Here is a 14147-nt window from a genome sequence, read left to right as displayed (position 1 = left end):
CTGCATATTTCTGCCTTGCCGGGGGTTGGACTAGATGATCCTCAGGATCCCTTCCAACTCTGTAATTCTATGATTCTACTGCTACTCCACCCAAAATCCTCTACACATCACTGACCCTAGCCTTCTGATCAACTTATGTAATGCTACGGTGTGCCTTGATCAAGGTGTATTCAGAACCGAAATACTGGGTTGTTTAGCACTAGGATCCGACTGATACTTTTAAACATTGTTTGGCTGAACACAAACCTCCTCGTGATCAGGAACCCTTCTAAAGAGAGCTTCTAGGTACATCGAGCTGAACGTACTTAGAAACTCTCTTCAAACCTTCCTACTGAACATATGAAGGCCTGAAGTTCAGCCATCATGTGGGAACACAGGGGTTTCTTGTGCATGCCACTGCTCCCTCTTCAAGCCCTCACGTGTTTGCCCAAATGCCCAAATAGAGCTACAGTTGTCCTCTCCTTATTTGTTTATTTTGAAGCATTTTTACTCCATCTTCAGCTGAACTGGCTCTCTCACAAGAAATAAAAGCAGGACCGTTTCTGCCTGCAGTCTCATGATCTAAAAGGCACTACCCCAAAGGGAAAAGGGATGTGAAAGAAAACAAGCAGACTCGAGCACCAATTCTCAAAGTTAGACACTAGTTCTTATAATGGCCATCTGGAATGGAAACAATTCACAGAGAGGACGTCAGTAAAGTTCATCTCCCTAATCTCTACTAAATAAATGTTTCTGTCATATAAAGGCAATGACCATTTCACGCAGGGGTCCTGTTCTCTCGCAGAGCTAGATTTCCCTGAAGATAGGGAGTGATTGTTAAACCACTTGGAACTTCAGCCCTGTGAGGAAAATAAGGGTCTTTTAACAACTGAGCACCCTTAGCAAGCTATAGTTGCCAGGATTCGTTTGTGGGAAGCCATGAGCATTTAAAGTGATATGATACTGCTTTAAATTTATAGTGCTGGTGGACCCTTACGCTGTAATCCTAACTACGGCTAGAAGAGTTTGGATTTGATATCCCGCTTTAACACTACCCTAAGGAGTCTCAAAGTGACTAACATTCTCCTTTCCCTTCCTCCCCCACAACAAACACTCTGTGAGGTGAGTGAGGGTGAGAGACTTCAGAGAAGTGTGACTAGCCCAAGGTCACCCAGCAGCTGCATGTGGAGGAGTGGGGACGCAAACCCGGTTCACCAGATTACAAGTCCATTGCTCTTAACCACTACACCACACTGGCTCTCAGAAGTCCTACTGAACTCAGTGGTGCCTACTCTGAAGTAACTGGGGTTAGAATTGCACCCATAACCTGGGCTGTTGCTTTTAAAATGAAAGATTCTGGAGGAAGAAATACGTTCCTGAGATTCAATAAAATGCTTATGCTTCTAAAAGTCACCATCTTCTTGCATTGCGTTTTGTTTTTATATTCCCCTTCATTGGTGAAACCCCTGGACATGAAGGAAGTGCAAGAAATGAAAAAGGTCACCTTTGTAGCAGCCATAATAGATAGAGAGAGACGCACCCTGCAGGCATCCTGAGATAGGATCAGGCTGACACATTAGGTCCTTCACATTCATTAATTCTGAGCTCTAACCACAAGTTGTGGACACTGAGCAACAATTTCAGAGATGAGTGTCTGCATCTTGAATTTAATTGTACGCAAGACATACCAGTGCTATTACTAATTCAAGTTGCCACAGAGCAAGCCATGCATTTAAAGATTTTCCTCCGATCCACAGGGAAATCAGCACTTCAGATGAGGATTCCCTGTGAATTGATATTCAAGATCAGATCCTCAGTTATCATTCCCATTGATGGGCCCCCTCCGTATAGCACTTGGGGCGGTGTACACATTTCATTTCCTCTGTTTTTAATTGGGTTCACATCCAGGCATGACAGATGTTCGGTGCTGTCAGTTTTAACACTGACTGCTTGGGGCAAGAGGATTGATTCCAGCCCACCCCCTTTCCTCCAATATGATTGGCACTGTCAGAGCTAACCACACCAAACCTGTTTGGCAGGTAAATGCTTGGAGCCAGTTATTTGGGGGGGGGGCTGTGCCACTGTGTTTTCCTGCTGTGTGTTCTCTCATTTTCCCTATGGCCAGTTTTGCAGCTGCCTACGAGACAGAAACAACAGAAGTTTCTGTAGTTTTGAGTTGCTGCTTGCCAGTGTGCTCGACTAAGCTCTAAATTAAAGGAAGTCGATCTCCAGAGTTGTTCCCTTTAAAAAGTGCCGAGGAAATGTCCTGTTTAGTTAGTTGAGCTAAACCGTTTCCCTGTTCTTTTCCAGTGTTATCCAAGACAAATTTTGCGGCATCATAAACATTTCCGTAGAAGGGCTTCACGATGTCATGACTGAAGACACGGAAACAAGAACTTTCAAAGAGTTAAGTGAAATGCTTGATTTGTTTGCGCCCGCTGCATTTGATAAGCTGCCAAAATCATCTTGGCGCAACCTTGTTTACGAATGTTAAGATGAAATTTGTATGCTTTGATACTTAACGGTGATAGTGTGAACTAGTGTGGCAGTTCTAGATTGCTAATGCCTTAATAGAGGTTGGCTCATAAATGTAAGTAATCATTTTGCATTCAAGTTTTATGTACATTCACTGACAAATGTCCATATTTATGTGTGCACACTTTTTTGTACAGATGAGCAAGGCTTGTACTTGCATCGATCTCATTGCTTATAAAGCCTGCTTAAATATGCCTCTCGTTTGGATTTACGGAACTTAACTTGTTCTGTATGCAATTATTGAAGGATTTTAAAGTAGCCAATTAGGAGCATAGATTTTTAACTAATGTAGTGCTAACAAACCATTCCGACAGCACAAAGATTTATGCTTGTGCAACCGGAACACCCCCCCCCCCAAGTAATTCAGAGAGCTTTTGGAGAAATCCAGAGCAGTTGTCAGGAAAGGAGAGGTGGGGGGGTCCTGCTGCATAAGCTTAAATTCCTGTGCAGATGAGACAGTTACTACACTGAATATGGGCAAAAAAAATCAAAAAACAACAACCTGCCTTAGACCAAGTCAGGCCATTGGCCCATCTAGCTCAGTACTGTCTCCGCTGATTGGCTGTGGTGCTCCAGGCACCAGGCTGAGGTTGTTGGTTTGTTTGGTTGCATGATATCTGCACATGGGTTCAGAAACGACAAAAAAATTCTCTTACGTGTGATAGCGTATAACCAGTGTGGTGTAGAGTGGGACCTGGGAGACCAAGGTTCAAATTTCCACTCAACCATGAAGCTCACTGGGTGGCCTTGGGGCAGTCACTGCCTCTCAGCCTAACCTACCTCGCAGGGGAGGGGGAGAGCTATGTATGCCACCTTGGAGAAAATGGTGGGGTATAAATGCAATAAATAAATAAAAATGCCTGCAGAGGAAAGCAGCAATTACAGAAGACATTGGCATGTTACAAGCATACACTCTTCACTTCCACCTGAAAGTATTGTTCTGTTGTGTTCTCCTTATATGTTTTCACTCATCCTCATTGAGAGATTTCTGTTATGATTGCTCTGGGTGCCTGACTCATGAACTCTGCTTATACAATTTATCATGAGATTACAATTCCAGAGACAGGGAAGTAGAGCACTGATCAATGGGGCTTTTGCATTTATTGCCTTCTGCCTAAGTTTCCTTAGCTCGGTGTCTGGGGTAACAATCTTGTTGCCTGTATCCAAAAGAATTTGGAGTGATATATCAGTGTATCTGATGAAGTGTGCATGCACACGAAAGCTCATACCAAAATAAAAACTTAGTTGGTCTTTAAGGTGCTACTGAAGGAATTTTTTTATTTTACTATAAACAAAGTTAAAGAAGCAGTGCAGGTTCCCTCTTGTGTTTATCTATTTGTGAACAACAGGTAAATGTTGTTCTTTGTTTTATACCCTTGCTTTGAAGCCCTCACACTCCATGGAGCTTTAAAAGTTACAAAACAAATCTTTAAGGATCCAATCGCAGACCGAAAGATAACATAACGTTGCATTTGTGACCTTGCGTTGCAAGCACAATTCCCTTTGTACAGTGAACCTATACAAGGATGCAACAAACAGTTTGAATGAGAAGACAAAAAAAAGTATATTAGACTTTTAACTTCTCTTGGCATGCCTAAGTTGAAAGCCCTAATTTATTTGCATCCTGATTTTTAGTTGCATGCTGATGTCTCTTTCTGAAGAGCCCAAACTGACGGAAGAAGACGAGCCTCCCACAGAGCAAGACAAAAGGAAAAGGATGGTATGTGTCCAGCACTTCGAGTGTCGAAAGATGTAATTTAGCCATGCACAGACCAACTTTTTTGTTCCTCGGTTTAATTGTTATCATGTCCATAATTCCTGGGGGGCAAATACTAGATAACTGGTGATAATTTTATTAACCAATGGTTCCACATAGTAGGGACTGGCATTTGGTTCATTCCCCCTCCTCTGAGTGAGCAGATGGTGTGAATTTGGTGCTCCATGCTAGCAGAGACACAAAAACCATGATTCTGTCCTAAAGGGGGTAGGAAGATCACATGAAGAAGTCCTTGTGTGTGACTCGGCAAGAGAGCTTGCTATCCTAGCAACTGAGTGCTAGTCCCAGCTCATAGGGCAAGGAATAGGAATGTTCATACTCCCGTTTGAAACAGATGAGGAAGTTCATCCTGATGCTAGTTTGCTTTCATGCCCAGTTTTTAAATTAGGTTTATTTCAAATCATTTCCCTTTCCTGATTATGAAGATCGTGGGAACCACCAGCTATAATGATAGGCTAACAGAATGAGGAAGGAGCATAGCTGCCAAGTTATCCCTTTTTTAAAGGGATTTTCCCTTATGCTGAATAGGCTTCCTTGCGAAAAAAGGGAAAACTTGGCAGCTATGGGAAGGAGTCAGTAATTGTCATGCATGTGGACACCAATGTCACTGAGATTTGACCACTGGCCCCCAAACCATGGGCATCCGTATGCTCTTGCTTCACTGGTCAATAATACTTCACCATATATCCAGTTCCTTTAGAATGTGTTCTGCAAAAGAAGGGGTGGGGAGTGTTCGCTTGTCATTTAATATTATCTCAAATACTGATTGTGTTCCTCACTGCTGAAAAATCCAGTTGTGTTCTCTCAACACAACTCTATCATCTACAAATTGAAACTCTGCAGCTCTAATTGGCCCTGCACATGACAGGAACAACATTCTTGAAAATGCTTCGTTGGAGACCCTGAATTATAAAAGTTCTACTTGATAATCTAAATATAGTTTCAGGGTGCTCATGCCTATATTTCTAATGGCTTCACACTACAAAATGTTACAGCACATAGACAATGATCAGAAATACGATGGAACTATTTTAGGATTCCATATTGAGAGACAGCCATGCTTCCGTGAAGTGCATGTAGTTGCCCTAGTTTCTGTAACCACCCAATGAGACTCAAATGTCTATATTATAATTAAGCAAGATACAGTGATTAGAACTATAACTCCGGGGAGGTTTATGGTTTTGTTTCTGTGGGGAAAGATGACTCAGATGAGAGAAACAAATACTGTCTTTGCTGGGTTGTTCACACCTGAATCCTAGACATGTTAGCACATAAGTATGGCCTGCTAGGTTAAATGGAGCAGACCTCCAAGTGGGTGTGCATAAGTTTGCAGCTTCAGAGTTAGATATGTTTTACTTATAAGCCTATAGCTTAAAAATGTTACAGCAGTATGAAGCACTAATCATCATTAATGAAGAATAGAAGCGGAAGAAAAACATAGTCTAACATGCTGGAATAAAAGACATATTTTGTATAAGACAGAAGTAAGGCAAAGGGAGAATATTCCTCTATATGAACGACAATAAATAGAAAATTACTATCCAGGCTCATTAATGGATCCCCTCCCCCTACTTATCAAAGGTTCTAATGAGGTTTGTGGGGTTTGCTGAAAACTTGGCTGGTTTACCTAGGCCTTTCCTGGCCGCTAATTCTAGGTATATTACACTTGAACTGCTGGCACCAACACGGAAGGGAACAGAGAAACAGAAATAACTGAGTTGTGAAATGTCTCAACTTGTGAAGTTAGACTGTAGTACTTTAAAGTTTGGTGAAGAATGCCTCCTGTTGGCTAAGTGAAGAACTATCACAAACCATAGGAATTAGAATGACAATAATTCCATTTTTTTCTCATAAAGTTAAAATCATTTAACATAAGTAGATTTAGTGACTGCTAAGCCAGTTAAAGTCACAATGCTTCTTTGGTTTTTGAGAGCTGCTTCTGCTTTTTTGTTGAATCTGAATGGCCTTGTTTGTGATTAGAATTAAGATTTGATTTGATTGGTGGTCCTCACCAAATTTTCTGGGAGTCATTTTAGCACTGAAATCCTAAATCATCACAAATTGTATTCATACAAACAAAAAGACATTTGTGTGTTGTGAGTATTTATTATGCATTGAGTTAGCTATTTGATTTCTATTCTACTCGCATTCATTCCAAATGAACATTTCGTACCGTAAATTTAAATTTTAAATACATATATCTTGCCGTCCATGTGCGCACACAAAAAAGCCCTCAGCTACTAATGTGATCTCCAAGTGGTTGGATTTAGATGCTAAAAACCACATAGTAGCCTCTTTGGAATTTTACTCTGTGGCAGGTAACAACCATATCAGTAGCAGTCATTCACAACCTCTGACTCATAGAGCAAAACCCTATCATAGCTGTTCCAAAACACACACACACAAATGTGTTTTAACACTTGATCCAGCCATGTTGTGGGATACTATTAGAACCTCCTCTCCTTATGATAAGCACTTAAGGGGCTATTGCATAACTCCCAGTTGCCTGAATACACACTTTATTATGTGTTTGCAGTTGATTTGTAGTAAGAATTTTTCAACTGGTTCAGAGTACATGGATTATTATGCTGAGATTCCGAGGCGAAAACTAGACACTGGGTGTAATTGAACATTACCATGGCTTGCTATGAATGCACATGGCTTAGTTGTGCATGCTGCTGAATCATTCCTGTTTGGCTTAAAGCACAGATCTTGGCTTGCCATGGTGTGTGAACCTGTGTTCATGGTTTGCTTCTCTCCAAACAAACCAGAGTGCCGGGCCAAGATTAGTTTGGCTTCTTTTGGAGAAACAAACCATGAGCATTGGTCCACATGCCCTTGTAGACAAAAGCCAAGGTTTGTTCTTTCCAGTTCAGTGAAGGGAGGAGAGAAATGGGAGCAATTCAGCAACGTACTCACTGCTTGTTCATGATAAGCCATGGTATGTCTCAGATTTTGTAATGGTAGCCAATGACATAGGAAAGATGAGGAGACTCAGGGCTGTTGCTTTTTGTAAGCTCTAGTTCCAGCCTTACAATTCCTTGTATTGTAGTAGGAAAAAATATAATCTTGCTTATTAGAACCAGAAATATATATTAAAATCCCTATTTTGTGACTTAATCTTTGTTTAGCATAATATGCTTTAAAAATCTTTAAGAACATGCTGATTAATCATGAGCAATTTTTATTTGCAGGATTTAATAGCATTACATTAGGAATTGTGGTTTGTTTAGGTTTCCCCCCATTCTACACTGTAATACACTCTAATTGAGAAATACATTAATGACTGAAATAATTTGTCTCTTTGTAATGATTGATTTCAAAGAGTATAATTAGGTTACCTCTCAAATCTCATTAGCATCATATTTCACTTGATTTTTGACATTTTCGATACATTCTTCATTGAGTGTAATTGAAATAAAATTATTGTTCCAGCACTTTTTAATGGGGGCTGGTATGAACCGTATATATTAATAAAAGGAAGGAGACTTTGGGGTAAGGGTATTGTTGATCTCACCTGGGGGGAGGAAGCATTTTATAACTCTTACATGGATTAGATGATCAAATCCTGGCTTAATAAGCCAGACATACACAGAGCCAACTTTAAAGTTGCGAAACGAGAAGCAAAGCAGTTGTGCGGGGGTCCATAAAGCTTGTACACGCCAGAATTTAATCATCCAAACACGTATACTAATTTTATTTCTTTCATTTTAGTCAACATGCTCTAAAATTAAGGAGCTTTAGAAATATATATTGCCTCTTTGAAGGAGCACTCCCCAAAGCAAGTCCTAAAAGGAGGTTGCTGAATGTGTAAACAATATAGATTTTTTTTCATAGAAGGTACATTATAAAATATTGACTGTGTTTCCACCTGATAGTGTATGTAAATTATGCTAGAACATAAATTTATTAATTCAGTTCTCTGGTGAAATTGGTAGTTTATGGGTTTTTCTCCATTCCCTAGCAGCTTTACTGCTTAGCAGCAATAAAGCTGCCAAAATACAAAACTACGGAGCATTTAAGTCAGCAGTGTAGAATTACATGTGTTGTTTTTATTAGCATGCTATATTTGTATGCCATCTTTCAGCAGGAATGTTCTCAAAATGGTTCATGTAAAGTATAATATACAATAAATTAGAATCAAGGCTAGAAACAGCAATACAGATTTCAGAACAAAAGCCAAATTATCAGCCCCCCCCAAAAAAGCTCAATTTACCAATAGCCAAAGTTTGCCAGTTTTCAATAAGATGCAAGAGAAATTGAGGTTACATCCATACCACACATTTAAAGCACATGGCTTTAAAAATTCCTGGGAAGTGTTGTTTACCCCTCATAGAAAAATTCCCAGCATCCTTATCAATGGACAGTTCCCAGAATTCTTTGGGGGGAACAGTGTGCTTTAAATGCATGGTGTGGAAATAGGTAGTTCAGGGGCCACCACAGAAAAAGCCCTCCTTTCACTTCACAGCCAAGTAAGACTTGCTGACGGTAAAGCCTGGGCACAAACCCAAGTTTGTGATATCTGTGTTGTGTTGTTTCCCTAAAGACAGTCTTTAGTGCTAATGTTTTACTTCAAACATTCTTTGATTAAACCATAATTATAAGATATGAGCAAAAATAGGCATTAAGTGGCTATGTAGCCAGACAAACTTTATAATGGAGTAAAAAATAAAAATGCAACAATACACCGACTAATTGTACAAAATATTAATTATTAATGCGATTTTCGAATTGCTTTTCTCTAGGATACTTAAGCTCTTGGGACTCTTTAGTCTCATTGCCTCAGAGCCATTTGCGGATCTGCCTAAATTTCTAAAACCCAGTTAAATATTAGTCTCTTGGCACTGATTTTAATTCCGCGGTGCAGCTTTTTGTGTTCTTACCGAAATGAAACAGCAGCGGCAGCCATTGCCACAAAGCTAGTTTTTAATTTCCAAAAAAATGCCTCAAATAACATTGTCAGGCATCACACATATTGGAGGTGGTCCCCTCCTAAAAGCACATGCAGGGTGTGGGGGTGTAGTTATTACTTATTTATTTCTATTCTATTTATATATGCCAAAACGGCCACCTCACAGCAACCCACCACACCAAGCAGTCAGTGCTTTTAACTACCGCCCTTTTCGTGCCGTAAGACGCACCTGACCATAAGACGCACGTAGTTTTTTTAGAGGAGGAAAACAAGAAAAAAATATTCTGAATCAATGCCACTGGCGGCGGAGGAGGAAGGAGCAGCCCACTTTTGGGCTGCTCATCCCTCTGCCGCCGCTGGGGGCCATGGCTCTGGCGGCAGAGGCATCCCTCCGCTCAAGGGAATCCCGCTGCCGCCCAGTGTGTTCGCTCCATAAGACGCACAGACATTTCCCCTTCCTTTTTAGGAGGGAAAAAGTGTGTCTTATGGAGCAAAAAATACGGTAACTGCTAGATACACTGGGTTGTATCCAACTGTGAACTTCCATGCGGACTTCCATGAATGCAGTGGCACTTCCCTCTCCCTGCTCCCCCACCACCAATGTATGGGGGAAGTTCTGTGGAGCTTGCGGAAGTTGTTCCAAACACACAATGACTTTTTTGGACACGGCCCTTAATCTGGGAAATTATACAGTCATGCCTCGGTTTAAGTACGTTTTGGTTTGAGTATTTTCAGTTTAAGTACTCTGCTGACCCGTCTGGAACGGATTAATCCACTTTCCATTACTTTCAATGAGAAAGTTCGCTTCAGGTTAAGTACTCCATGGACCGTCTGGAATGGATAAATCCACTTTCCATTGCTTTCAATGGGAAAGTTCACTTCAGGTTAAGTACGCTTCAGGTTAAGTACAGACTTCGGGAACCAATTGTGTACTTAAACTGAGATACCACTGTATATGGCTATAACATCTACCTTTGTAATGCCAATATTAACTTTGCACATTTATTCTGCTGGATTCTGGAAATATGATAACTTTAGTCAAACTTCCATTTTAACATTTTGCGACACAGCTAACTAAGCTGTTCTATCAAGGAAGCTGCTGCCTGCTAAAAATATTTTGGAGAGGCTCTCATAATTAGAAAACTGCTAAGGTTGGTTAAACTAGCCTGACAGAATAAGTGATTTCTTATTGTTGCCTAGGGAGATGAGATGCTATTAATAAATTGACAGTTAAAATGCACAGGATGAAGCAGGGCTACAGTACTATCCCTATTTAGGTCTTTGTTCAGACAACAATACTGTGACAGGCAAATAATCGTTAATTTGATAAAGTAGTGCATAACAATTTGCAGAACAAAATTGCAGAATTTACCAAATTATATTTTTAACACAAAATTGCAGAATTTACCAAATTATATTTTCAAGTTGTTCTTACATGATTAAAAAGAAATATATATCAAAACTCTTTTTCTTACATCTGGTCCCATTACTCAAGGGCCAATGGCATCATAAGGTACACTTCAGAGGGGAAATTCACTCTTTGGCATTGCAGAAGACAAGAGTAACGTTGGACGTGGGGGGGGGAGATGAGCAGGTCTAGAATAGAAACTTCTAGTTCTGCAAATGACACTCTAACCACACAACCACAGGAACAAACAGGAGAAGGGATTAAAGAGCGTGCAATCTCAGAAAAGAAAAGAATTTGAGGATGGGAAAGATTTGGAAACCTTCTTCCAACAGAGCTGTTCTTTATTTCAAGAGAGTAGAAGAAAACAGTTTCTTGACCAGTAATGGACAGGTTTCAGGCTTTCCAAGCAGAGAGCATCCATATTTGTTTTTGTTCCTAATATTGCAGCTTTCCATACTATAATTCCTATTAACCCTCCAGTTATATCTTATTGACATTTGTGGTGGTAAAGTGAGTTTTAATTTTAAACCCAATTCCCAAACTTTGGACACAAACACTACTATTAATTCATTGTAAATCACCATGTAAGCTTCTGTTTGAAGGTACAGTTTGCTATTTTAGAGTTTTCTTCAAGTTTTTCTCCCCTTCATTGAATTATTTGGGGGAGGGTATTTCTAAAATCAGTCAATCTGTTGGAAATGCAGTTCTGAAAAATAGCTAATGTTACATGACATAAGGGGCTTTTCTCAAACAGAACTTTGCAATTTATGTTCTCATTTTCCCTTTAGATTTCCCCATAGATTTCTCTGAACAATATCTTGCACAGTTAGAGGACATGGTTGTTTTTATGGCTGAAGGAAATTCTTCAGCAATTACTTGGGAAGGAGATAGAAAAGGGGCTTTCTTTAGTCTCATTTTCCATAGCAATTCTGTTTCGTAGCTGAGGTCTTGAAACTTGGTATTTTCTAAACCTTCACTTTTGAAATGTTGCCAGAAGGCACTGTGTGTATCTCACTGAGGACTGGAGCATTGAAAGAGACTCCACAGCCTTCAAATAATAAATATATACGGTATGTTTATAATCAGAGGGAGAAAGATCAGTCAGACCAATCCGAAAGTAAGACTGCTTGATGTTTGGGCTGAGGCTGTAGCTCTGGTGATGTGAAGATCTTAACACCTACAGTGGTGCCTCGACTTACGAATTTAATCTGTTGCGAAGGCACCTTTGTAGGTCGAAAAATTCGTAAGTCGGAAAGCGCCATTGGAAACGCGATTTCCCATAGGAATGCATTGGAAACGGAAAAATTCGTAAGTCGAAGCAACCCTATCTAAAAATTTGTAAGTCAAAAAAACCCTATCTAAAACCGCTGCGGTTTCCATTCGGATGTCGAGAAATTCATAAGCGTGCAGCCATTTGCCCCATTCGTAAATCGAAAAATTCGGTTGTCGAGTCATTCATAAGTCGAGGTACCACTGTATTTGCTTTGCCTCACACTTTTTTAGCCTGGGTATTCTGAGCTATTTCTTGGTGTAGCATCTGCCTTAGTTGGCTAATGAGAAATTTAACAGTGGTACTTAGGCTTTTAAAATTTCCTGAGAGAGGTAAAACTGCAAAAATGAAGATATCTGTCGTTTGGGGATGTGAGCAATGTTAAATTAATGAGCACTGCAGCTAAAGATTAATTTCAATGGATGAAATAGCAAGAGTTCCTCTTTGGAAGAATTTGGAATGGGCAGATGTAAGAATTGCAGAAAACAAAAGCTCCAACTTAGATTATAAAATAGATGAATGAGTCATCGTTGCGCTGGGTTTGCCTGCTGTTTTCATTATTATATATTGTTCTTATCTGTATCCCACAGCTTGCACTGAAGGATCCAGTACACTCTGTGTCGCTGCAGCAATTTGTATATGAGAAGCTAAAGGCACAACAGGAATTGCTGGGAGAACAAGGCTTTCAGGCGCTCATGGAAACTGTGGATACAGAAATAGTCACACAACTCCAAGACTTCTTACAAGGCTTCTGAAAAAGCAGAGACAAAATTTTCTACTTCTCTTTTCTTCACTTCAACATTATAAGGGCAAACTAGGCAGCCTTACATCTAACTGCAAACCCCACCTTTTAAGAGAGATTTTCTTTTTTGCAGCTACGGAAAAAGAGGCTATGGCGTTGGATTTCTTCTTTTTTCCAATTAAGACAAGATTGAAATAATAAATATAAACTCTCTTCTAATTAGTTTTACATGCTTGCTTCACGAAAATGCAATTTGCATATCGAGTAAAGGTTTCCGCACGCGAGAGGATATAAAAGCAGGTGTTTAATTTACTGTTTGTAGAATGGCTGTGGCTTTGATCTTTCAATCATGTGCTCCTAACACTTAAGAAATAGTGGCTACAGGATATGAGCTCTATTAGACTGCCTTATACTTTTGTTTACGATTCAACTTGTAATTAATTGTAAGGTTTTAAGAGTGGAGGGAAGGAATGTGAGGTGAGCAAGTCCTCAACTGAGTCTTCAATTTAAATAGTATAAATAGTGGCAAGTATTCTAAGGGTTTCCTCTATGGGGAGTTGGACGTCTTTTGCAAAAAAAGAAAACCAATAAGGTCATCCAAATGTTTTGAATTTACTATGTTGATAAGTATGTTGATAACCTGTAGAATGTAAAGGTTTAATAAATTTGCTTTTGTCTTAGCTCCTCAAAAATGATTTTGATTTAAAATGTAGCACATGGACCCAGTGGTGGATTTCTCTGTGTGTGAGTTCAAAATTGATAACCTGGTCTCAGGATGATGGGAGGTGAATATACAGGTGAAACTTGGAAAATTAGAATATCGTCGAAAAGTGCATTTATTTCAGTAATGCAACTTTTTATTTTTTATTTTTCTTTAAATTTTTACAAATGCTTTCTTTTGGAAATTCCACTGTAATAAAACAAATAGTTACAATAATACAAAAATAAACATCGCTATTACATTTCGTTAATTACATTCCATTTATAATTGACCCGCCTAACGACATTAACGGAATTAAGATTGCCGGAAGAAATATCAACAACTTCAGATATGCTGATGACACATCCTTGATGGCAGAAAGTGAGGAAGAATTAAAGAACCTTTAAATGAGGGTGAAAGAGGAGAAAATATGGTCTGAAGCTCAACAAAAAAAAAAAACCTAAGATCATGGCCACTGGTCCCATCACCTCCTGGCAAATAGAAGGGGAAGAAATGGAGGCAGTGAGAGATTTTACTTTCTTGGGCTCCTTGATCACTGCAGATGGTGACAGCAGTCACGAAATTAAAAGACGCCTGCTTCTTGGGAACCTAGACAGCATCTTAAAAACCTAGACAGCATCTTAAAAAGCAGAGACATCACCTTGCCGACAAAGGTCCGTATAGTTAAAGCTATGGTTTTCCCAGTAGTGTTGTATGGAAGTGAGAGCTGGAAGAGAAGAGAAGACTCCATGGAAAAGACCCTGATGTTGGGAAAGATTGAGGGCACAAGGAGAAGGGGACGACAGAGGACAAGATGGTTAGAC

At 39.7% G+C, this 14147-nt stretch overlaps 1 protein-coding gene across 1 annotated transcript in view; it reads left to right on the top strand.

Moving 5' to 3' along the window:
* The window catches only part of IPO11 (importin 11), a 69693-nt gene extending 56390 nt beyond the window's left edge, over positions 1 to 13303 (top strand). The window contains exons 28-30 of the mRNA XM_035100450.3: positions 2290 to 2385; positions 4150 to 4234; positions 12472 to 13303. Of these exons, the coding sequence (XP_034956341.1) occupies positions 2290 to 2385; positions 4150 to 4234; positions 12472 to 12636 (346 nt within the window). The 3' untranslated portion in view covers positions 12637 to 13303. The remainder of the gene's footprint in view (positions 1 to 2289; positions 2386 to 4149; positions 4235 to 12471) is intronic.
* The last annotated feature ends 844 nt before the right edge of the window (positions 13304 to 14147 follow it).

The sequence above is a fragment of the Zootoca vivipara genome, chromosome 10 (genome assembly GCF_965207765.1).
Source record: "Zootoca vivipara chromosome 10, rZooViv2.hap1.1, whole genome shotgun sequence".
NCBI classification, from domain to species: Eukaryota; Metazoa; Chordata; class Lepidosauria; order Squamata; family Lacertidae; genus Zootoca; species Zootoca vivipara.
Note: the sequence above shows the minus strand (reverse complement) of the source record. Positions and strands in the feature narration are given on the sequence as shown.